The 26,395-nt window shown below is 36.8% G+C and overlaps 1 protein-coding gene across 2 annotated transcripts in view; it reads left to right on the top strand.

The window, feature by feature from the left end:
• The window catches only part of eml5 (EMAP like 5), a 108,820-nt gene extending 84,348 nt beyond the window's left edge, over positions 1-24,472 (top strand). Inside the window, exons 22-44 of one of the 2 annotated variants that reach the window (XM_059520788.1) lie at positions 248-400; positions 805-936; positions 2,437-2,525; positions 2,983-3,159; positions 5,270-5,471; positions 5,617-5,743; positions 9,789-9,803; positions 14,413-14,421; positions 14,721-14,799; positions 15,563-15,692; positions 15,884-15,982; positions 16,478-16,498; positions 16,674-16,847; positions 16,925-17,133; positions 18,047-18,204; positions 18,304-18,418; positions 18,814-19,002; positions 19,081-19,253; positions 20,017-20,179; positions 20,418-20,521; positions 20,643-20,796; positions 22,263-22,363; positions 23,322-24,472. In XM_059520788.1, coding sequence (XP_059376771.1) covers positions 248-400; positions 805-936; positions 2,437-2,525; positions 2,983-3,159; positions 5,270-5,471; positions 5,617-5,743; positions 9,789-9,803; positions 14,413-14,421; positions 14,721-14,799; positions 15,563-15,692; positions 15,884-15,982; positions 16,478-16,498; positions 16,674-16,847; positions 16,925-17,133; positions 18,047-18,204; positions 18,304-18,418; positions 18,814-19,002; positions 19,081-19,253; positions 20,017-20,179; positions 20,418-20,521; positions 20,643-20,796; positions 22,263-22,363; positions 23,322-23,358 — 2,810 coding nt within the window. In that variant the 3' untranslated portion in view covers positions 23,359-24,472. Of the gene's footprint in view, positions 1-247; positions 401-804; positions 937-2,436; positions 2,526-2,982; positions 3,160-5,269; positions 5,472-5,616; positions 5,744-9,788; positions 9,804-14,309; positions 14,422-14,720; positions 14,800-15,562; positions 15,693-15,883; positions 15,983-16,477; positions 16,499-16,673; positions 16,848-16,924; positions 17,134-18,046; positions 18,205-18,303; positions 18,419-18,813; positions 19,003-19,080; positions 19,254-20,016; positions 20,180-20,417; positions 20,522-20,642; positions 20,797-22,262; positions 22,364-23,321 lie in introns of those variants that run through there. The other variant, XR_009425066.1, reaches the window with a different exon arrangement.
• Positions 24,473-26,395: the final 1,923 nt, after the last annotated feature.

Here is a 26,395-nt window from a genome sequence, read left to right on the forward strand (position 1 = left end):
GGAAAAGTGTTTTTATTGTTCGGAAGAGAGCATCGTGAACATTCTGCTGAACTTCTCTTTTTACATTTCACAGAAGAACGAAAGTCAAACAGGTTTGGAACAATATAAGGTTGAATAAATAAGGGGGGTATTTTAACTAACCCTTTGCTTACTACCCTGGCCATTGTTCGATATTCATATGTGGCTATAAATCTGTGTAGCTGTCATGCTTGATGAGACAGCATTTAACACTTACAACTTTGTGCAGGTGGGCGATGTTGCTGCTTCTCTCCAGATGGGAAAGCTCTGGCTGTGGGACTCAATGATGGCAGCTTCCTCATCGTCAACGCAGACACTCTTGAAGACCTGGTGTCATTTCAACACCGCAAAGACATCATTTCAGAAATCCGCTTCTCTCCTGGTTAGTTAACACACTAATATCAGTACAATACAAATGCTTTGAGTACTGAAAAACAAGAATTCTTTCATCTGATCTAGTCAGTATGATGTACATTCACATATGCTAATGTAATTAAATTAAATAAATTTAAAATTAAATTAAATTTATGCATTTAGCAGACGCTTTTATCCAAAGCGACTTACAGTGCATTCAGGCTATCAATTTTTACTTATCATGCGTTCCCGGGGAATCGAACTCCCAACCTTGCGCTTGATAGCGCAATGCTCTACCAACTGGGCTACAGGAACACTTAACAAATTAAACTTAATTAACAAATAGTTGCAGGAATATATTAACATATTGATAAGAATGTGATAGCTGGGTCGTGGGAAGGCTCAAAACTGAAAAACTGATTTTTGTTACAGTAACAGGCAAGTATTTGGCTGTGGCATCAGGTGACAGTTTTGTGGATATTTACAACGTGATGAGCAGCAAGAGGGTTGGTGTGTGCAAAGGCTCCATGAACTACATCACCCATCTGGACTGGGACAAGAGAGGTGAGATGGATATAGGACACAAACGCTGTATTTCAGAGAGCAAAGTAGTCGAGGGAAGTTTTGCTGCAATAGAGCGACCAGAAGTCATTCATCTTTAGTGTGAGTTGGGGATTTCAGGCAACATGAGTGATAGTGATGGATACAATGTATCTGATTTATATAGAACTTTATGCAATGTGGAGACTAGTTGAAGTAAAAACATCTCTTGTGTGTTCTCGTCACCCATGTTCTGTTAATTACTATGGTTTAGAGTATGCAAGATGGAAAACTAAATAATTGGATTTTTCGAGAAATTTTGATTCATTCGTTGATTTTACATCTTCTTGTTGTTCATGATTTGTTGTATTGTGCAATTGTTCATCTATGATTGAGTCTGATTGAAAGTCTAAGGCCCAATCCCAATTCTACCCCTTAGCCCTTCCCCTTTCCCCTACCCCTCCGTTTTGCGCGTTCACGTGAAGGGGTAGGGGTGTCTCGATCCTATTTTGGTTGGAGGGGAAGGGGTAAGGGGAAGGGCCAGATAGCCCTTCAAACGAAGATTTTTCGGGACCACACTTCAAACGAAGGGGTATGAATTATCTCGGAAACATGGCTGCTAAAGCGAACAAAAAGACACATAAATGTAAGCTTTTTTGGCATAAATAAAGATTTTAACGAAAAGTAATCAATTGTTTTATGTTACATTCAATTGTGAGTTCATATTAATGATCATGTTACTCAGATAAATGTTTGCAAAAAATCGCTAATATTTGCTAATGTCATATCATTACAGACTGTATGATAGTGCCACAGCATATGTCTGATCAGGGCGATAACTGCCGTGGACACTGAAGGGGGCTAATCCCCCCAATATTAGAAATCGCTAAACCATTTTCTCAAATATTGTCGATTCGAGAGAGAGGGAAAGAGAGAGAGAGAGAGAGATGGAAGTTGCGTGTATTCGCATCTGTGCGTTTATCTTTTTAGAGTGAGTTTACTTAATAACAGCGATTGTATCCTCTCATTGCTGGAAAATATAATGTAGCAAACTGTATTTAATAAAAGTCGTGGGGCAGCGATGACAAGTTTATTTTCTCCTGGATGTGTGAGCTGCGCGATTTTCGATATGTGTGTGTGTGTGTCAGTAAGCAGCTCATTAATACAGAACGATAATTAAAGGCTCTAATGCACACCAGCACACCAGTATATGTGTGTATTGTAAGAGCTAGACGACGAATGATGGCGTGTGTAACGTCATGGTAGTGGTGTCCCAATCCTTAGGGGAATATTTTCTCCCCTACCCTTTGACACTCTGTTTTAAGGGACAAGGGGCAGGGGTAGGCGGAGGGGTAGGGGAAGGGGAAGGGGTATAAAATAGAATTGGGATTGGGCCTAAGTTTAGGTCAAGGTCAATACAATCTACTGTATGTATAAAAAGTCCTTGAAAAGTAACAAAAATAAATTAAGACAGGAAAAAGTTTCGTTACATCTGAGCATCTCTTTTCTGTTTTCTTGTATTAGGGAAGCTTTTGCAGGTCAACACATCGGCAAAGGAGCAGCTATTTTTTGAGGCCCCTCGTGGGAAGAAGCAAACCATTCCTGCTACAGAGGTATGGATCCTGAACATCCCACCGTGTGTCACCCTGGAAGGGGGAAGGACACTCTTAAGGGCAAGAACATGTCCCACTTTTCATTAGCTTGTCTCTAAATTTGGTGGCAGGGAATTAGGCCGTACTTAAGGCCACGGCTACGTTGGGACAGACAGTGAATGCTTATGTTAATAACTTAAGATTTAGTAAGAGCTGACAATGTTTCTGATCTTCAACTAAGTGCACAGCTTCTGTAGGAGGCATTTTGGCTACAGTCTTTGTTGGACTGAATTGGATTTTAATATTGAAATTTATGCTGCCAATTCATTTTCATTAAAAGCGTTGCTCGAAGCCAGTTTTTTGTACAACATACAGCTTTAAAACAAACTCTACATATTTGTTCTGGTTAGGGGAACACTTGGTGTTTATAGGAATTCAATTAGTTTGTGTCTTGATGAATTTTTTTTTCTTTCCTCAGGTGGATAAGATTGACTGGAGCACATGGACATGTGTGCTTGGAAGTTCCTGTGAGGGAATTTGGCCTGTGGTCAGCGAAGTTACCGAAGTAACTTCTGCATGTCTTAGCAATGACAGGAAGTTGCTAGCCACTGGGGACGACCTTGGATATGTCAAGCTCTTTAAACATCCAGTCAAGGTTAAGAATATGTTATTTAATCACTTATTATTACTATCCCTCATACTTCATCATTCATCTAAAAAAATGTAAAATCTTTTTTAAGCTGTGAATTACAAAAGAAGATATTTAGATATACAGTGCCCTGCACTAATATTGGCACCCTTGATAATTATGAGCAAAATAAAATCTGCATTGTTTTAACAAGAATTCACAAAATTCTAACCTTTTATTGAAGTAAAATAAATGATAGTGGGGGACACTATGAAAATTAATGAAATTAATGTTTTTCTCCAATGCATGTTAGCCACAATTATTGGACCCCCTAGAAATTCTTATGAGTAAAATATCTATGAAGTATATTCCTATTCATATTTACAATTTTTTAGCATACCAGGGTGACTAGGAGTATGAAATTGTCCAGCCATGACTTCCAGTTCCACAGGATTATAAATATGAGGAATACAAAGGCCAAATTTCCTTTACATCCATCACATGGAGTAAAACCAGAGAATATAGTTCTGATGTGCAGAACAAGTTTGGCCATTTAAAGCATTGAAAATCCCCATTTCCACCATCAGGGCAATGATGAAGAGATTCCAATCAAGTAAAAATGTTACAAATCTGACATGTGTCTATATCGTCCTAATGCACAATGAAAAGGAGAGTTTGAGTTGCCAAAGACTCTCCAAGGATCACAGCTGGAGAATTGCACAGATTAGTTCAATTTTAGGGTAAGAAAAAAGTAATCAAACAGCCCCTACATCACCACATGTTGTTCTGGAGGGTTTCAAGAACAATTCTCCTCAATCATCCAAAAGCAAACCCCAGCATATTCAGTTTTCAGACACGAAGGGAACTTCAAATGGCGCTTCTACAGTCAGATCAAACTAAAAAAATATACTTTTTTGGCAGCAAAAAGTAAAAAGTAACTCAATGCCCACGGTTAAATATACTGCTGAATCTTTAATGTTGTGGGCCTGTTTTTCTGCCTGAGATCCTGCATATCTTGTAGATAGATCATGGATTCTATCAAATACCAACAGATAAAAAAAAAAATCTAAACCTTACTGCCTGTTCAAATCTGTAATGTATATCTGTAACATGCCATGGTTGGAACGTCCATCAGAACAATGATCCAAAACAAACATCAAAATCAACACAAAAATGTGTCACTGAGCACAAAATGAATTCCCTAATCCTGAAATGAGTGGGGAGAACTGAAGAGAAGAAGCACCAACACAGAACTGTGAATCTGAAGGATCTGGAGAGATTCTGGATGAAGGAATGATCTCTGATCTTTTATTAGTTGATCTACAAACTCTTCAGGCATTACACAACAAAACTCAGAGCTGTAATCTTGGGAAAAGAATGTTCCAATAATTTGGTGCCAATAATTGTGGCCAATGTGAGCTAGAGAAAAAACATTTATTTCAATTGTTTTACTTCAATGAAAGGTTAGAAATTTGTGATTTTTTTTTTTGGTGGTGAGGGGGGGGGGGTGAAAAAACAAAAAGTTAAACATTGCAGATTTATTTTCACAGCCAATATTTACCATGATATTAACATTTTATTTATTGATTATTTTATTTATTTTTATTTATTCATTTGTTTTTGTTTTTTCATTTTGGATCAAGATTCATTTGATTGTTAGATTAGATTATTATGTAAACTCTGAAAAATGATACTTTGGAAAAATATTTGTCACATACAAATATATTAGTTTTTCTCGAATTATATTCATGGTGTGGGTCAAACCTCACATTTTGACATAACCCCCCCCAAAAAACAAACAAACAAAAAATATATTTTATAATATATTTTATATAATACAATTTTTTTTTCACTTAGTTTAGAACTAACAGCATTTTGTTAGTCAATGTTTAATTTAGTTTATTTACTGTGAATACATTTTATCCTGATGTCTTTTTAGTGCTTTAGTTTTTGTTATTTACTACAAACTCTGTACTAAAAATTAGAAACCATGATTTTTGGCTATACTCTATATAAAAATGCACTTAAATAAATGACATAGATGTTTAACCTTTTTTGAGTGCAGGTGGCTCTAATTTGAGATATTTTCATATATCATTTACCTTCATACATGTTAACATTTTCTTGATCTTAATAGGGAAAATATGCAAAGTTTAAGCGGTACATGGCCCACAGTACCCATGTGACTAATGTGCGCTGGTCACATGACGACTCTTTGCTAGCGTCAGTCGGTGGCTCTGACACCTGTCTGATGATCTGGAGCCATGAGAACGAGGGCTGTCGAGAGGCCAGACAGTGTGACAGCGAGGAGTCTGATATCGAGAGCGAAGATGATGGAGGTGAAAAAGATCATTTATATATAACAGTTATTACTGTCGTCTGCAGTCATCTAGATTTAAAGAGGGTAGCCATCCATCATATGATAAAATGTTCATTTAAATGTGTGTCATGATATAAAAGTGAGGCGTCTCTCCATCTGTGTAGGGTATGACAGCGATGTAACTCGGGAGAATGAGATCATCTATGTAATCAAGGCCTTATCCACAAACATGCGACCCATGACGGGGGTCAAACCCCACTTACAACAGAAGGAGCCGTCAGTAGATGAAAGGTAAGTTAGGAATGACAGCCAATGTGGCGTCAATGTCCATAGCAACCCTGTGTACAGTTATTTATATATATATATATATATATATATATATATATATACAATGACAGTAAGTAGGTACAAAATTATGGAAAAACCTTGGCTGCAGCATGGATTGCTTCTCTTTTTTCATGTCCTAACCTTTCTTTGGCAGCTTAACGAATCGAACAGGGTTTAAAGGGATAGTTCACCCAAAAATGAAAATTATGTAATTAATAACTTACCCTCATGTCGTTCCAAACCAGTAAGACCTCCGTTCATCTTCAGAACACAGTTTAAGATATTTTAGATTTAGTCCGAGAGCTCTCAGTCCCTCCATTGAAACACTGTGTACGGTCTACTGTCCATGTCCAGAAAGGTAAGAAAAACATCATCAAAGTAGTCCATGTGACATCAGAGGGTCAGTTAGAATTTTTGAAGCATCGAAAATACATTTCTGTCCAAAAATAGCAAAAACTACGACTTTATTCAGCATTGTCTTCTCTTCCGTGTCTGTTGTGAGAGAGAGTTCAAAACAAAGCAGTTTGTGATATCCGGTTCGCGAACGAATCATTCGATGTAACCGGATCTTTTTGAAACAGTTCACCAAATCGAACTGAATCGTTTTAAACGGTTCGCGTCTCCAATATGCATTAATCCACAAATGACTTGAGCTGTTAACTCGTTTAATGTGGCTGAATCGAACTGTCCGAAAGAACTACTGGTGATCCGAAAACCGATGCAACCGGTTATTGACTCGTGAGTTAACATCTTAAGTCATTTGTGGATTAATGCTTATTGGAGACGTGAACCGTTTAAAACGATTCAGTTCGATTTGGTGAACTGTTTCAAAAAGATCCGGTTACATCGAATGATTCGTTCGCAAACCGGATATGACAAACTGCTTTGTTTTGAACTCTCTCACAACAGACACGGAAGAGAAGACAATGCTGAATAAAGTCGTAGTTTTTGCTATTTTTGGACCAAAATGTATTTTTGATGCTTTCGATGCAAATTCTAACTGACCCTCTGATGTCACATGGACTATTTTGATGATGTTTTTATTACCTTTCTGGACATGGACAGTATACTGTACATACATTTTCAATGTAGGGACAGAAAGAACGGGGGTCTTACAGGTTTGGAACAACATGAGGGTAAGTTATTAATGACATAATTTTTCAATTTGGGCGAACTAACCCTTTAAATAAGTACAGAATTTATATATATGTTTTATATATTTTGAAGGATGTAATATATGTGTTTACACCATATTAGTTATTGAGTGATGATAGTGATTTAATTTAATTGGATATTTATGCATGGCCGTTTCCCCATTTTTACATTTAAATTACTTTTGATAATCTAGCACCCACTTAAAGTTTATCTTTATTAACATGTATTAATGTAATAGCACTTATAAATTCAATTATATTAAATAGTCATAACCAAATGTTAAAGGAAATTATATCAAAAAATAAAGAAATTCTAAGACCTCAATAAACTGCTAATTTACTGCTTATTAATAGTTAGGTAGTTAGGGTTAGGGTTAGATATTGGGTTAGGGTTAGATATCAGGTTGGGGTTAGGGATGCTGGATATGCTTATGCAGAATATTTACTTTATAAGTACTAATAATTCGCTAATATGTTAATAAATGGCCTGCTAATAAACAACTAGGAAAAAATTGGTTCCTCTATACTAAAGTGTTAGCATGTATTATATTTTTATTTAATTATTTTTTTACTAGTACAAACTTTTACTATTGGACATTTATCCGTTGCATAAAATAGTTGTCTGCTTATCAGAACTTGGGTCTGTTTCCCAAAAGTTGTTGTTACCAACAGATTTCAGTAGAACTTTCCACCATAGTTAGCTAATGATGCTTTTGGGATATGCACGCCTGGCTAGGTTTTTGATGTGTTGGCGCTTTGCATACATGCAGTGTTCTCTGCCATAAATTAAATTAGCCTGCATTTCCAATAACATCTAAAGACATGATAATGAATATATTTTAAGTAAATTAGATTTTGAAATATAGTAACACTGTCAGAGATGTAACATGAAGAACTGAATACTCTTAGTTATCCACTTTATTTCTTCTCTAACCTCTTGTATTTCAAATTCACCACCACTCTAGCACTAATATACCGTGTTGAATGAGCTCATGTTGGTGGCACACTCTCTAAAGCCAAACGATTTACTGCTACTGTCGGAATACCAAACTATCTTTCCAAAGTGGAATATCAAACTGTCTTTCACAGAAAGGTTCCTGATTAAATATTTGTAACTCTTTTTTTTAACCATAGAAAAACATTTTGAATTGCTTATTGCATTTACAGTAAATCACTTACAATGGAGGTCTAAGGGCATATATAGGCATTTCATTGTGATTAGAATACATTCTGTTTCAAGGGTAAAACCAGGCTCGAAGCCAGCAGTGAGGGCACAGAGGTTCGGACCTTGGTAAATCTTTAATGTTCAAAAATAAACTTTGTTCTCTTTGAATGTCTAGTTTGCTGTTCAAAACTTTTTATAGGAGTGTCTGTGTTTAGACAGTTTGCAAGAAATGTTTAGTGCTTGTAGTATGAAATGATCCAGCTATTATAAGTGTTTTTAGAATTGTCTTTTTCAGTTAGGTTGACACTTTAGAAAGTTAATCAAGTGGGAAGTTGAAGTTTGGGGTCAGGGATTTCTTTATCTTATCTTATTTCAAGGATTTCAAATAATTTAAATGTATTGTTATTTATTTTTCTGTTTTTATTTTTTAATAGTAATATATGGAAACATAAACTGACAGTAATAAAAAAAGCCAAAGGTTATTGCTGACCACATTTGTTAAGGCAAATGCAAAACAATTTAAAGAAATCTGTCAGAAACATTATCAACACTGCCAAAACCAGTAGCATTTAACACCAGTACAAAGATTTGTAGAACAAGTAGGTTACAGAGAAAAAATGGAATAGCCTTGGAATAGCCAAGTCTATGCTATTTCATTCAGTAGCCTATAGTAGTTATATTTTCACAAAGTTATGTTAAAAACATTAATAAAGAGCACTAGAAAAAGTTATCATCAATGATTATTAATGTAAACTATAACAGTAATATGTATTGTTGCATGATTAATAAACAACTGATAAAATAATCCACCCTTATCCTACTACTATCCATATTTCGATGCAATAAATATGGTTTTCCTCCAAAACATCTTTCACAAACATCTACCTGTCTGTCCCTTCATATGTATTTAGTGTATATAATGAGTTGGATTTGTAGGGATTATTATAGTAATTCTTAACCCCACCCAGGACTTCACTCATTTTATAACCACAAGATTCAAATATTAAATGGGCTAACATGAAAACTAGGACCTTACTTACCAAAAGTTTATCCACTGAACAGTATGGTAAAAGGGAGCCCCAATAAGTCTGAAAATGAATTAAATGTAGTCATATTAACATCATCTTAATTAAAATGCAAAGGAAACACTACAAAGAATTGATGTACATCATTAAACTGACATTGTATTTTTGTGTTTATTTATTTTTGAATTACAACAGAAGTTCGGATATTTTCTTAGAATAGCCTTCGAATAATTTCTTGGACAAAGAGCAATCTTACAGTACAAAAAGTTTAAAAACCATTGATATAGACTGTTTTACAGTTCATATTCTGTTTCAAAGCTATAGCCACAAGATTTATACATGAAAGGGGTTTTATTTACTTTCTTTAGTTATCTTGCCTACAGATTTCCATTGTAATTGCATTACTGCATATGCAATTTTAGCTCTTAAGATTAATCAAAATTGAGATTACGTTGTATCAAAAAGTTTTATTAACAATTGTAACTAAAAAAGGGCATTTTGAACATTAAGAGTTGAACAATAGTTAAAAGCATTGAAAACAATGAGTGTGAATTCATGGAACACTTGTGCTTTGAGTGACATGCTTCCCTCATGTCTGTCTTTTCCAATTTCCCTTACTCCTCTGTCTGTCTCTGCACTCCACTCCTCTCTCTCACCATGTGAAGGCAGGGCGTAGTCAGGTAAGAAGACCAATGAAAGTGTTATTTCTCCTGCTCTTTGGATGTTTACTATACTGCATGGCAACAGCCATCAGATCCATAAACCTACCATAAACCACAGTCTGTCGCAAAGTTTTGCTCTTATTTTAAGCTCAAGATGGTTTAAAAGCAGGTAATTTCAGTCTTAGAGTAGATGGCACTGCATCATAAAAAGTGCTTTGCTGGCAGATTTTTTTGTCATTGCTTTGAAGTGACTTTATTACTGCTCTCCACCGCTAATTATTTAAAGTGTAACGCTGCTTCTTTGGCTGCTGGGAACTTTGCTCATGCTTTGCTCCCTGCACTCTCTCTCAGGACGATTAAAGGATTAGTTCACCCCAATTCAAAAATTCTCCCATCATTTTCCCTCTTGCTGTTCCAAACCTTACTTTCTTCCATTGAACACACAGAGAAATTTTAAATAATGTAGTTGGTCACTTATAGGCTCTAGTATCCCTGTGACATTAGTGATAAATGGTTTGGTTAGATGGTTAGATGAATGGTTTGTTCACTCTTTTTCATGTAGACTGAAGTTTTTAAGCTTCAGAAAATAACGCACAACATTGCAAAGTGTGAGAAACAAATAAAATTTAATGAGTTATTCATTTATAATTTTTAACTGTTGTTGAAGGATCAGTCTGAATACTTTTTTTTAAAATAACCTGATTTACCAGTGCAACGGAGTACAAACTTCATCATCACGGGAAGAAGGAGGCGTGAACCGGCAGACATTCAAAATGAAAACTTTAATAATAAAATAAACACAAAACAGCGCGACAGCCCCTCGCGGACGACTGTCGCGCACAAACAAAAACCAAACACAAAATAAAGCCCAGGCCTGGTCCTCTCTCGTCCTTCACTGTCGTTGCTCCTCTTTTGAATCCTTCCAATCTCCTCCGTGGGACTCGAGACTGGTGAGTGGCGCAGGTGTCGCTCATTTCCAAATCACTCCACCGGCCTCGCTCCGTTCCCGCGGCTCTCGGCCCCACCCCACTCGTCACAACCGGTTTACATGCAAAAAAATTTGCAATGCAAAGTAACTAGGTTTACATCAGTTTATTCTCCAGTGTTGATGTCAAAACATAAACATCTATGTATTCTACTCTTGGTACTAAAAATAAATTGGTACGCTTGAGTTGTGATGTTCAGTAAAGCATTACAAATCCCAGAATATTGTAAAATGTCAGCAGGAGACTTGCAAAGACTTATTCTCCTTTCACTCTGGACGCGCTTAAATCTGGCGTAAAGGATGCAGCATACATTCCTCATAGATGGATGCTGCTGTTATTTACTGTAAGTCAAAAATACATATCAAGTGATCTGCAAGAAGAGACAAAGCAATAGTGATCACGCAATGAAAACAGTTACATATAAAGATCCAATATAATCGGCAAAGCATAATCTTTTTTTAAATCCTGCATTGAATTGTGCCTGGTTTAAAAATGAATCCACAGTAAAATGAAGTGAACAAAGGACCAAGTTTTTACTTACGCGGGCTGGATCTTCATTAACAGAGGGGTCTTTAGATGTTCAGTTGTTGGTGTATAGGGAGAAGAGCAGTGGGGAGAGAACACAGCCCCGAGGAGCTCCAGTGCTGATTTGGGTGCTAGATGTGAGTTTTCCCAGCCTCAGACAGAGGTGGGCACAGAGCTAAGTTAGTTTGGACAGGAGGTGATTTGGGAGCTGAAATCCACAAACAGGATCCTCACATAAGTCCCTAGTCTGTCTAGGTGTTGCAGAACATAATGCAGTCCCATGTTGACTGCATCATCCACAGACCTGTTTGCTCTGTAGGCAAACTGAAGAGGATCCAGCAAGGGTCCAGTAATGTCCTTACGGAGGGCCAGCACCAGTTTTTCAAATTACTTCATAACCACAGACATTAGAGCCACAGGCCCGTAGTCATTTAGTCCTCTAATTTTAGATTTCATTTGAATGGGGATGATGGTGGAGTGTTTGAAGCAGGAAGAGACTTCGTACAGCTCCAGTGATCTGTTGAAGATCTGTGTGAAGATGGGGGCCAGCTGGTCAGCACAGGATTTCAGACAGGCTGGAGTATACAATCTGGGCCTGGTGCTTTTTTCCTTTTCTGCTTCCGGAAGACCCGGTACACCTCGTCTTCACTGATTTTGTGGTGCAGGTGTGGGGGAGCGGGGGGTTGCAGGAGGTGTAAATGGTTGTGTGGAGAGCTGTTCAGGACAGGTGTTGGGTGTTTTTTCAAACGTGCAGTAAAACTCATTCAGATCGTCTGCCAGTTGTTGATTCTCCACCGTGCTGGGGGATGGTGTCTTGTAGTTGGTGATCTCTTTAATACCTTTCCACACTGATGAGTCCTTATTTTTTCAGAAAAAAATTCCTCTTTGCCACTCTGATCTCCTTATCCAGTGTGTGTTTGGCCTGTTTATTGACTGAAGGCTGAAAGTCTGGAATTCATGGCAGTTTCACTGGCCAAGGCCTGCCCATGAAGCCATTTGATTGACATGTCAAACAACCAATCACAGTTTATTTCGTTCATCATCACGTTTTGGGGTGTAGAAATGTTGCCACAATAACAGAACAGTGTGTGAAACTCTCAGACGTATTTTAAAGATTCTGTACAGTCTACTTCCAGCATTTAGTTGATCCTGATAAGCACTTGTCGTCACAGTTGGAAACACGATGCCTTCTTTTTTCTTGAGGAGTTTTTGCATCACAGCATCTTTGTTTCCAGGTGGAAAGTTAAAGAACATGACACACAGGTCTACACAGAAATCAGAATTTCTGCATAATTCAACCAATCCGATGACGACTTTGAAACTCCTTAAACGCCATATGCATCAGACGTATAGCCAGCGGTCCGTGGGCGTGACGTCTGAGGCTGAGACTAACAGTACAATTTTGGTTTCTCAGTTTATGACCCCCTTTTAAAGTAATTTGACAAGATGTGTAGACATTTTGTGTCTACATTTTAAGTGTATTAAGAAACAGCTAAATGTTTTCACAAGGGGGTACTTCTCTCAAGAACTCACATTAATGTGTCATGGAGAGTTGGATGAACAGCAACTTAACTTTTTAGAAGACTTAAAATATAGCACATTATGAAATTTTTAAGGTAACTTTTTGTGATTTTGAAGCTTGGCATAAGATATTATTCAAAAATGCAACTTTTGTGTTATAAGGAAGAAAGAAAGTCATATAGGTTTGTGATGACATGGTGGTGAGTAAGAAGTTTGGGTGGACTACTTCTTTAAGTGTAAAGAAAATTACTTTTGCTAGTTTTATATAGAACTGGGGTCTCATTTATAAAACTCTCCATAGATTTAATCCTGAAATTGTATGTATGCATAAAAGCTAGATTTTGCGTATGTACAAAATTACCATGTGGACGCCATGCAGAATCTGGACAAAAATCCATTTTTAAATCCTGGTCAGGGGAAGATTGTGTGTACGTGCATCTCCACCCCGTCTCCTCCCCAAAATCACCATATATGGAGCTTACAACGTTTAGTTTTACTATGCATAACCTTATCTGCATAAAATTTCAATGCATATTCCCGTCCACATTACACCGTTTAACACCGTTAAAGGTTCAAGACATATTAAGGAAATAATGACTATAAATGCCATTTGTGCCATACATAAAATTTTCCAATATCCTTTTTTTTTTAGAATAAATGCATCTAAATATCCATAAAAACAAAACTGTTTAAAATAATTATTATATAAATATCTTAGAATAGAGTTGATCTCATTCTTTTACACTGGCCAAAGAGTATTTTAATTGTTTAAATAATTCAAATCAAATTAAATTTATGCAGTTTTGCTGATGAGGTGAACATCTTTCAGCTCTTTCTAGTGGAAGCATATAAGTCTATATTTATTGCAGTGTAAATACAATTGTCTGACTTGGCTCATCACTGACAAAGTATTTTAAAAAGGAAACGTGTAGATCTTACAGTTTTCTTCAAGTTGTATCCTTCAAATACGGTGGTAGGCTATTTTTCATAATGTTGTGGAGATGTCTTCACGTGACATCAACACCTCCGTGCAGCAGCAGTTGTACAGTAAGCTATTATCATTAGACCTAGTCAAACCAAATCCAACAGTATCTGCCATAATATTGAATATTTTAAATATTAAATTTTAGTGCTTATCTCCATTAACGAGAGTGGAATATTTCATTTAAGTGTGTATATCGACATGAAAAAAGAGTTTAAAATTGTTGTTTGCTTCATTAATTTTATCACTCAAGGAAAAAGAGTTTGTAAGCATGGATCAGAATTTGCGTGCAGGTGTGCAAATTTTCCCGTCAAGTTTGTTATTATAAATCCCACCTTTTGCGTTGGAAGTGGCATACGCCTTTTTCAGGACAGGTTTTGTACGTACGTAACGGTTATAAATGATGCCCCTGGTCTCTTGCTCCACCAGTTCTTTTGGCCATTTTGTGCTGTCAATTGAAAATTCTCATGGACAACATTTATATATTTTTATTGCATTTTTTGTTCTCAGTGTCCCTGTGTTGTGCTTCCTTGTTTTCTGGAGCACTTGAAGGAACTGCTCAACTGACACACTTCTAACGTTTTCTCTCTCTGTGTTAATGCTGCTTTTAAAGGGGATCAAGGTAAGACTAGACCGATCATTTACACCTCTTTCTACCTGATATATTTAAAGTTTTATTTTATTTTACATAAACTTAATTTGCAGAATTTTACAAAGGTTTTAGCCAAACGTTTATTGTACACCACAAACTATCACATATTAAACTGACGCGGTAACTTTGTATTTGTACTTGGTTACATGTTACAATGAAACCTTAAAGTGAAACTGAATCATGCCAGATGTCTGGTGTCCTTTTCACCTGGTCACTGTCTGACCTTATTACCTTTAAGACTGATTAAGTTTTTTTGTGTCTTTGGACAGACCCCCAGTGAGCAGGGCACCACCAATGCCAGAGAAACTACAGACCAACAATGTTGGCAAGAAAAAGAGGCCCATTGAGGTGAGTGATAGGCAGATCAGATCAAATATTATTCATTCATTTTTTTGTGGGCTTTCCTTTCCTTTCCTTTCCTTTCCTTTCCTTTCCTTTCCTTTCCTTTCCTTTCCTTTCCTTTCCTTTCCTTTCCTTTCCTTTCCTTTCCTGTCCTGTCCTGTCCTGTCCTGTCCTGTCCTGTCCTGTCCTGTTCTGTTCTGTCCTGTCCTGTCCTTCAAAGCACTTTCCTATCCTATCCTATCCTGTCCTGTTGTGTATTGTCCTTTTCCTTTATTTTTTTCCTTTCCTTTCCTGTCCTGTCCTGTCCTGTCCTATCCTATCCTTCACAGCACCATCCTATCCTATCCTATCCCGCCCTGTTGTGTATTGTCCTTTCCTTTCCTTTCCTTTCCTTTCCTTTCCTTTCCTTTCCTTTCCTTTCCTTTCCTTTCCTTTCCTTTCCTTTCCTTTCCTGTTCCCTTTTCCTGTTTTGTCCTGTCACTACACTACCCTATCTTTCTGTAGTACTGTATTCTTTAAATTACTTAGCAGTGTTTTGGTTTGTAGTTTGGATGTGGATAGCTTGTTCTATTATCTCCCATGTTCAGTCTATTAAATGTTCATTAAAGACTGCTCTGTCCCCTCAGTGGTTAGATGATCTTTCCTGCCTGTCTCGTTTGAACTGCAACACAGTTTCTCCATGCATGTCCTTTCACATCCTGAGAGCCAGATACTCTGTGCCGTTGTCATGGAAACGACCTCAGAGACCGCTCTTTTACTTTCTCTGCAGGACCTGGTGCTTGAACTGGTGTTTGGTTACCGAGGCAACGACTGCCGTAACAATGTGCATTACCTTAATGAGGGGGCAGACATCATTTACCACACTGCCTCAGTAGGGGTCGTCCTAAACTTAACAACAGGTGGGGAGAAAACCCTTAGGTACCTGCCATATGTAATGCATGTTTAATGCATTTTAATGTGCCAGAGTGGGCGTAAGTAAAAAGTGTGCATTAGATATGGATTTTATTCATCCAGTTCCTTCAAACAGACATGAAGACATGACAAAAATGTTGTGGAGAATCATTGTTTTTTTTGTTTTTTTTTACTTCAGCCTGTCAGAGTTTCTATTTGGAACACAGTGATGACATTTTGTGCCTGACTATTAATCAGCACCCAAAGTTCCCCAACGTGGTGGCAACTGGCCAAGTAGGTATGTTTGTGAAAACATTCACCTTTTTCTTCTCACTTTGACTGTTCTGGTATGTTTCTCATAAAATTAAATAAAAAAGACATACAGTTAAAGCTTAGAGAAGTTAATCTTGGACAACCAAGATTGCCTTGGAATTTTTTTTTTTTGTTAATTAAAAAAATAAGCAGTATACACAAACCCAACTAGGAAATAAAACAGTGATCAACTCCTGAAACACTGGTGTCTCATATTTTAGAGCAGTCACTGCAATTTGGGAAAAACATCTACCAAATCTGTATGTGTGTGTGAAAATATTCAGATGTTAACCCCCTTTGTAATTGTTAAGAGTTCGATTTTTAATTACAGAGTCTGGTTGTGTGTTTTGATTAATTTAATTAAAACATTTTTTGTGAGTATTGGATAGTTTGGTGCTACAACATACGTACATTTATGCACCAGTGTTTTTTTAAAAATGTGTCATTTAAAGTCTTTTTCCTACTGTTGCTGTCCTCTTAGGCGATGCTGGTGACATGTCAGGTAAGACATGTCAGGTTTTTTTATATAAATACTGAGTTGCCATGAAACATTGTCTCATACTGAAACTGGATTATCGAATCTCTGCCATGCTTCAGAATTGAATTTTTGAATACGGCTATATAACTTTATAAATCTAAGCAACAGTGGACAAAATAAAGTATTTTTGTATTTGCAGCCACATCTCCTTCTATCCATGTGTGGGAAGCCATGAACAAACAGACCCTCTCTGTGCTGCGCTGCCATCATTCTATGGGTGTTTGCTCTGTAAGCTTCAGTGCCACCGGCAAACTGCTGCTTTCTGTGGGTCTGGACCCCCAGCACACCCTCACCATCTGGAAGTGGCAGGAAGGTACAGGTCAAAACACACAGTATTCACTTAGTACTCTGCTTTTATAACAGGTCTGGGATCTGAAATTCTTTTCAAAGGTGCCAAAGTAGCAAGTCGGGCCGGTCACACCCAGAGGATCTTTGTAGCAGAGTTCCGTCCTGATTCGGACACTCAGTTTGTGTCAGTGGGGATAAAACACGTGCGGTTCTGGACGCTGGCCGGCAGGGCCCTGCTCAGTAAGAAAGGAGTGCTCAGCTCCATTGAGGATGCCCGTATGCAGACCATGCTTTCAGTGGCCTTTGGAGCTGTAAGTATTCTTCTGTTTCTACATGGTGTTCAGCTCATTTCGTATTTGTTGTTAGAGAGGGAGAAATAAAGGAAAAGTACACCTAAAATTAAAAGGGGGGTTTGCAGAATTTCAAAGTGGCTCTTTTCCATAAAATGAAAGCAATCAAAAAATTTGAAAATAAGCTCTAAATTGTGATGATTTTTGGCACACATTTAACAAAAACCCACCAATAAAGAACCAAAGACTTAAACTACTTCAGTCTGTGTGCACTGACTTAATTTAATACACAAGTTACACAATTTGAGTTGAATTACTGAAATGAACTTTTCCATGCACCTGTATGTATATATTACATAATTTATATATTTTTTTATAGAAATTAATAACACATTATATATTATATTATATATATAATTATATATTATATATATATATATATTATATATATATTTTTTTAACTTTCTGCGATTTCAGATATTCAAAAAAACTTCATTCTCTATGATTTATAAGTTTGTTTTCTCATGGGGACCCATACACACACACAGAATGAGATTTGAGAGTTGAAAAATAACTATTTCTGTGTTTCACAGTGCAAGAAAGTCATAAAGTTTAGAAACGAAATGAGGATTAGTAAGTGATGGCAGAATTGTTATTTTTGGGTGAACTATTCCTTTAAATGAATGTGGAATGTGTGTGAGTAGATATTTCTGTATACATGCATACGTGTGCATTTGTTTGTGCACTTGTGTGTCAGAGCTTAAATTGACTAAATCAGTAATTCATTCAAAATATTGTTTATGATCATAACTTCAAAAATGACGTTTTGTATCAGTGTATCAGTGAACGGATATGAAAATGCTGTGCTTTGCCATGTTTGTGCTGTTTTTCTCTTAGAGGTCACTAGATTAGTGCAGGTTTGTTTTCTTTTCAGAATAACTTGACATTTACAGGTACCATTAGTGGAGATGTGTGTGTGTGGAAGGAACACATTCTAGTGAGAATCGTGGCTAAGGCTCACACTGGACCTGTGTTCACCATGTACACCACATTACGTGATGGGCTCATTGTGACGGGAGGCAAAGAACGACCGTAAGTGGCTTGACCCCACTACTGTTCTCTGAATCTGCATGAGCATTCTCAAAAGCTGCTGTAGTAAATGAGAGGATTCGTGTGGGCTGCTCTCTGCAGGTCTAAGGAGGGTGGTGCGCTCAAACTGTGGGATCAGGAGTTGAAGCGATGCAGAGCCTTCAGACTTGAGACGGGTCAGATCATAGACTGTGTGCGCTCTGTCTGCAGGGGCAAGGTACAGCACTTACACAAAATCACTAAAAGAGGAAGAGGATGGGAAATGATGTGTATATTTAGTCGGATGCATTTACATTGTGACTGTGCCTCAGATGCAGTCAACAGAAACTCTGTAAAAAGGTGTAAACCAAATGGTCAATACAATTAGTCTCATAGACAGATCTTCGGGAGAACAGATAGGTAGGTAGGTAGATAGATAGATAGATAGATAAATAGATAGCAATAATACTATAGAAATAAAAGAAAATATATATATAATACATAGATACCTGCATGCATAAATTATGTTTCTAAAAGCAGCAAGAGCCAACTAGCCTTAATCAGAAATATCAAGCTGGCTATTTTTCCTGATAAATAGTATGGCTCCCTGTGTCCTCCTCCTTGGTGGTTTAGGGGAAGATTCTGGTGGGCACTCGGAATGCTGAGATCATTGAGGTCGGTGAGAAGAATGCAGCCTGTAACATTCTGGTGAACGGCCACATGGATGGTCCTATCTGGGGACTGGGAGCTCACCCCACCCGAGACGTCTTCCTGTCTGCTGCTGAGGACGGCACTGTGCGCCTCTGGGACATTTCAGAGAGGGTAAATTATTGAATGCCTGTGCACAGTGGTTTTTTCAGATACCAGATGATTCAGATGCTCTCTTGTATGGAAAAACAGAAGATGCTGAACAAAGTGAACCTGGGTCATCCTGCACGTGCAGTCAGCTACAGCCCAGAGGGTGACATGGTGGCCATCGGCATGAAGAATGGAGAGTTCATCATCCTCCTTGTTACCTCACTCAAGATCTGGGGGAAGAAGAGAGATCGGCGCTCTGCCATACAAGATATCAGGTGAGACTGATGCGAATTATGCAATATTTAATTTTATTAACATATCATTTAGAATTTATCATAATTTCAGATACTAATTTTTATTTTATTTTATTTTTATTTTATTTTTTATTATTATTTAGGGCTCAAACCTGAAGGGGTCAAGAGCCCTCTTGTTTCCCTTTGGTTTATTCTTATTTTTCTTTTTTTTTTCTTTCAAACTTTCGGGGCTTTTGGGGGGGCCTTAACATACTCAGAAACTCACATTGGAATCTGCGGTCATTAGGACGCCGCAGAGACTGGGACCCGGGCGTGGCACAGGGGCTCTACAGCGCCCCCTTGAACACTGTCAGAAATCTTGAACCATAGCTCACACATACTTCAATGTATTTACTTGAAACTCTGTACACTTATACATCTCATTGAGCCGAACAACTTTCACACTCTATGTCATAGGCTCCGCCCAACAGGAAGTTAGCTATTCAGGGCTGTTTAAAAAAAGCATGCTCTGGAATTTGATATACTCCTCTGAGGATTTTCAACCGTTTGCCTCGAAACTTGGTGAACATGATCTCAAGACATTGGGAATGCAAAATTGGCAAAAAAAAATTTTTTTTCTTTTTTTGAGAGTCATGTTTCTACTGCAGAGTACAAAAATGAAATGAAATCGCAATTATGAACACTTCCATTTCCATTTCAGGCAGAAACAAATTTCTGTATTGTTGTTTCTAGGTGAATGCTACTTTATTCTGACATGAACATGGTCTATTGACTTCTTCCTCAGGTTCAGTCCAGACTCACACTACCTGGCTGTGGGTTCCAGTGAGAATGCAGTAGATTTTTACGACCTGACATTAGGACCGCAGCTCAACCGCATCAACTGCTGCAGGGACATCCCTAGCTTTGTCATGCAGATGGACTTTTCTGCTGACAGCTGCTATGTGCAGGTACAGCATGTTGAGCTGTGTTTGTGTGTGTGTGTGGTTATTTGTATGAGACAAATATGTGTATGTGTATGTGAGACAAGTGACTATACGAAAGATTATAAGTGGACCACAGAGAACAGTACAAAATAAAAAACAGAGGCAGGTCATGAGCCCTTTAATGTCGTTCTCTGTTCTTTTTAGCATTAGATCGGTTCTATACAAAGTCACTCACTCTGTCTGCATGTTTTGCTCTCTGCAGTTGTCTACTGGTGCTTATAAACATGTTATCTATGAGGTGCCTTCTGGGAAGCAAGTCACTGAGCAAGCAGTGATAGACAGAATAACCTGGGCCACATGGACAAGGTAACGGACTGCAACACAGCAGCACTGCTGGCATCCCGTGAAATAAAAATGAAATGCACTTCTGTCAGTAAAGTCACTGTTCTCAATGGCTGCTGTAGTACTGGTTTGGGTGTCTCTGTAGTGTCCTTGGGGACGAGGTGGTGGGGATCTGGTCCAGGAACACAGATAAGGCTGATGTAACCTGCGCTTGTGTGTCTCACTCCGGCCTCAACATCGTCACAGGCGATGACTTTGGAATGGTAAAGCTGTTCGACTTTCCGTGTCCAGAGAAATTTGTAAGTGTACCCCATTTCTGCGGAAATAAAGTGTAGTTTTGTGTGAAAAAAGACATTTTCTTGTGATGCGTGGTGATTTAAGAATGGAAAATGAAGATTCTGTCATCATTTACTCACCCTCATGTTGTTCCAATCCAAGTTTTTGAGTGTTAAATTTAGTTTTGATTTATATTTTGTTGTCAGTTTCAAATGATTTCGTTTCGGTTATTTTGCAGAGTCTGTTTTTTGTTCATTTTAATTGAGGTTTTCAGCTAAGTTTAGTTTTAATGTTATTTTAGTTTTTATTTCTGTTTATATTTCACTTAACATACATGAGTAAATTACCTGGCAGGGACAACTTTCATAAACGAACACACCCTCAAATCATAAAACCTGAACAAATTAAAAATCATCACGCATCCTTAACCATGCTTTGAAACGAATTGCTACAAATTATGATCGTTTGTTAATCTTCTGTAACTTTAGACGAAGCACTAATTTTCATATTTGCTGTATCACATCTTTTAGTTCGACATGTTGATGGTAAAATTTTTTAATTAGCCTACTTTCTGTTTCTTATGACTACAGATGTGTACTGTAGGCATTTTATGGATGTTTAGACACACTGCCTCTCCTCTGTCCTCTTCTCCTCTTATCATTTTATACAGTTTCACAATAAAATCTTTAAAAATATTACAACACGCAAAAACAGAACACCTTTGTCCACATTTTATGGACCTGTGGACAACTTACATGTGTAACAATGATGTTTGCTTCTGGTGATCTTATGAATATTTGTACAAATGTAGGTGGGCTTCACTTGTTGATAGTATTTCATAATTGTTGAGCTTCAATTACAATTTTATAGATTTTTCCATAGAAAGATTGCAACTAAATTGACAAAAGTCCCATCTAGAGTTTAAAAAGATGTAAAAATGCACATTTAAACATTTAAAACGTCTAATAATGTCAAATTAAAAGATTAAAAGTTTTTAATAATCTTGCACGTTTTATTAATTTTGTAATTAATTTATATTAAACGGTTTTAAACAATATTAAATGGTTTTACCGCATACCTGCCAGCCAATCAGAATCGAATATCCAGACAGACCATTGTATAATTTATTTAGTATAAGTATTTTATTTTTGTAATAAGTTCTCTTTTTTAAAGTGTGCTAAATTGTACTTCCCTCCCCACAATGTCCAACAGTGCTGTTCCCACTGATAGAAACTACAGACTAATTTCCATGAATTCTGAGAATGCAATAAAATGTGGCAGTACATCACAAGACAGTAAAAAGGGCTGGATGTGACAGTTCTTGCCAACACAGATCAAAACATTCTCACAACAGCCAAAGTTCAGCTGTTTAATTGGATTTTTTCATGTTTATATCCATTATATATCCTTTCTCTAACCTGTGCTGCACACATTTCAGCTTTTTCAAAAATAAAATAGCAAATTGTCTGACTAGAATCTGTTTCCTCAGGCCAAACACAAACGTTTTCTGGGCCACTCTGCCCACCTGACCAACATCCGCTTCACCAGTGGGGACCGCTTTGTCGTCAGCGCCGGAGGCGATGATAGAAGGTGCTTGTTTTGTGACTCACGCATCTTGCTGTACTTTCTTCATTCTTCTTCTTTTTTTGAATCAGCATATTGAGACAGTTTCATTGGTTTGCTTCACTGCGTGCCCAGTTGTCATTTTAGTTGGGATACTTTTAACAAAAACGATTTTGTTCTGTTTTTAGACCCTGAACTATAAAATCTAGAAAGGATAGTGAAATATCATTGTTTTGTTCCATTAAGTTTTGATAGACCTTGAACACACACACACAAACACATCTATATATACATATATGCATGTATGTACATGTATGTGTGTATACAGACACAGATAGTATAATAAACAAAGTAAAAACTGTAACACTGTGAAATATTATTAGAGTTTTAACAAATTCTATTTAAATATATTAAAATGTAACTTATTTCTGTGATGCAAAGCTGAATTTTCAGTATCTTTACTCCAGACTTCAGTGTCACATGATCCTTCAGAAATCATTCTAATATGCAGTTGTGCTGTTTAATATATTTGCAAAAAAATTTATTTGTTTATAATTCTGTTTTTTTTTTTTTTTTGTAGCAATGTTGTCACTTGGTCAATGTGATGCATTAAAGTATTAATTTCTTTAAAAAATTAAATCTTACTAACCTCACACTTTTGAATAGCAGTGCATATACAGTTTTTAAATATTTTGGAATGACCCATGACTGTGCAAAATTAGCATCCAAAGTGAACTTTTTGCCATATTGCCAAGTGAAATTTGAATGAGAGAATGAATGAATAAAAAAATAAATTCATAAAAAACTTCACAAGTTCTATGAAGAAACAGACATGAAGTGGCAATGGTTAATAATACACTTGATTGCAGAATGCTATCATTAACCAATCAGAATCAAGAATTACTGAGAGCTGCACTAAAATGAGTATTATAAATGTTTCTACAATGATGTTGTTACATTTGTGATGTTTCCTTGTGTCTTTCAGTCTGTTTGTATGGCGGTGTGTTCACGCTCCTCACTGAGGGCACACAGTCTCCTCTCCTCAAGCCCAGCTGACAGCACGAGTGAACCGAACATCAGACGGTGGATTTCAGTCTTCACCACCGTCTGCATGCGTCTTAATGAGCCGTCACCCATACCTGAACTCAACCGTTTCTGAATGATAGTTGGGTCAAGGTGACACTTGACCCAGCGTACAGTATAAGATCCATCAGATGTGTATGTGTTTTACCCCTTTTTGTTAAAAAAAAAAAGAAGAAGAAGAAGAAGAAAAAAAAAGAAAATCCTGAGCTACAAGTTACAGAACGTACTTTATTTTGGAAAATCAATGTATCAATGTTTTTAAGATTTCAAGTGGAAATGAACTAGTAGCTAAGTACGATTAGCCTTAAACTACCCATGTTTTTGTTTATTTAGGTGTGTTTCTCTGTTGGAGATTCTGGTTTTATATTTTAACCTGATCGTTTTCTGTTGGTTTGGTGTTTTTTTTTTTTTTTGAGGTTTATTAGATCTCCCGTGGCCTTCTCCCTGAATGTAACACTGCCGTTATATTCTAGGATGTCAGCATGCCAAAGCATTCTATGCACTGTATACTTGACCTGCTCACTGTGGTAGTCCAGTGGTCTGTTAATGTCGATCTTGAACGTGATCTCCCTAAACCGTAGACACTCCTAACCTCATATGCAGCAACTTTAGCTCGATTAGTGAACTTGAGATGTCCGTTTGTGCGTCTGTGCGAGTAGGTGACCGTATGCTTTGATCGAAGTTTAAAAGAAAAAATGGAAATGCAATCCCTCAGAAAATGAATGAAAAGAGTTTGTTTCAATGCTGTCTTATCTGAAATCACTGTTCATCTTGCTGCTGAAGCCTTTACAACATCACATTCATTCTGGTTCTGAAATTTTTTAGTAGTTTTTTGTTTCATTTTACTGGATTGTCGAGGCTTAGAGTGAACTGAAGATAAGAAATGCAACGTTCTCTCCTTCAGTATCATTCTGATTGAAAGAGATGTGCTTAATTCATATTTTGATTTTCTTGCTATCAATGTAAATATCATTTGTAAAGACATTCTTTTGTATATTTTTGTGAAACGTTTCTTAAAAGCCAAATTTAATTAAAAAAAGCATAGACATATAATTCTGATTGATTATTAAGGCTTAATACAAATCTGTGACATATCAATTATAACACTTAATATAGTTTACACAGTTTTTATATATATGCAGAAACCATGCTTAACTTTTCTGAACCTAGAAGATTTCTTTAAAATCTTTTGATGATTTTTTGGCTTTGATCATCTTCAGGAAAAAACTTTGTCAGCATAAAACAAAGGACACATACTATGATAACGAACTTCCTTACGATCAAGACAACATGAGATTTACTTACACTCATTATAATGTGATCAGGAAGTATTTTGATTCAAATCTGTGATTAATCTATCCTTTAATAATAAAAACACATTACTTGCATTAAATCTGAGGTGTACCTTAAGAAATGCTGACCTATACATTATCACATGATTCCTCAGAACACTGTGATTCAAATCACAGAGTAATAGTGTGTGATAAGATACTGAGAATACTCCTCCCAAGAAGAAGAATCTTAACAGGCAATGGAAAACCATATATTATAACTTATATACACTCTTTCCTATATACAACAATTTAGTTTTTCTTCTATTATGTCATCTGTGGTCAAATTAATAGACTGATCAAATCAGAACCCCTAACATAAGCTTATTATCATGCTCTTGGCTGATCTTCAATAAGCACATAGCTATGCATGCACTAACAGCTTCATGTAACAGTGTGATGGAGAGAAGATGGGTGTCAGATTTGGACAGAGAAAGAAGAGCCGCATGAGCAGCCGTGTTCAGCCTGTGGGTTCTTCAGCACCTGGAAGGAAGAACGGATGAGCTCCTGACTGAAGTCAATGGTGGATCCTTTCCCAAACTCCAGACTGTCCTGGTCAACTATTATCCCAACACCATTCTTTTCAAACACTCTGGGGAAAAAACGAGACCAAAATAAAGACAAAAGAGCTACAAACTTGCATTATCACATCCCTGATTACCAACTGTGGTATGAACACTAAGACCTTGAATTTGGTAATAAAGGCACAAACTAGGGGTCAACCAATGTGCTCAGGGCCGCTGCTGATACAGATTATTACAGATCAAGTAGACCGATAACCGATATTTTGAACCGATATACAGTATATGGCACTTGTAAAACTGAAAATTAATGTCAAAATTAATAATGACAAGGGCTCTGACAAAAACTTTCTTTAAATTATTTTTTAATTATTTTATGGGCAAATAACACTGCTCTGTGTTTGTGTGCATTTCGGATGGGTTAAATGCAGAGCACAAATTCTGAGTATGGGTCCCCATACTTGGCTGAATGTCACTTCACTTTTATATATAAATCTAATAAAATACTAATGTAATATGGTATAAAATGTTTATTTAGCAATTGAAATGTTTTAATTAATTAGTAACACAATTTGTACCAGTGTTATTATTGTTAGCTAACACTAAGCCCATAAAAAGTTCCTGTACTCGAATTGAAAAAAAGAAAGGTAACTGAAATAAACAGTAACTCCAAAACAAAAAAGAAGAACAAATCCCGCACACTATCCTGAAATGCAATATGTATCAAAATATTTATTAATAAACAACTGCATCAGGCATGGTCATGGACTGAAACACTGTTTGTTTATAAATATTTCGATACATTTTGCAAGTCAGTATAGTGTACAGGATTCATTTTAATTTAAAAAAAATAAAAATTTGGACCTTTTTTGGTCATTTTTCCTACGCACCTATCAATGACATACAGGTGTGCAAGGGTGACTGTTAACTGAAATGTAGCTGAAACTTGTATTTAATAAATAAAATATGAAAAACAAACTTATTTCAACAAGTCTCCAAGGCAACATCTTTCATTTTTATTTAGTTTACACTAAATGTACTAGAATAATAAATCACTTAATGTACAAGTGAAAAAGTGAAAAAAATAAAATATAAATATCTAAAAACACACACACACACACACA

Source organism: Carassius carassius, chromosome 32 (assembly GCF_963082965.1).
Source record: "Carassius carassius chromosome 32, fCarCar2.1, whole genome shotgun sequence".
Lineage (NCBI taxonomy): Eukaryota > Metazoa > Chordata > Actinopteri > Cypriniformes > Cyprinidae > Carassius > Carassius carassius.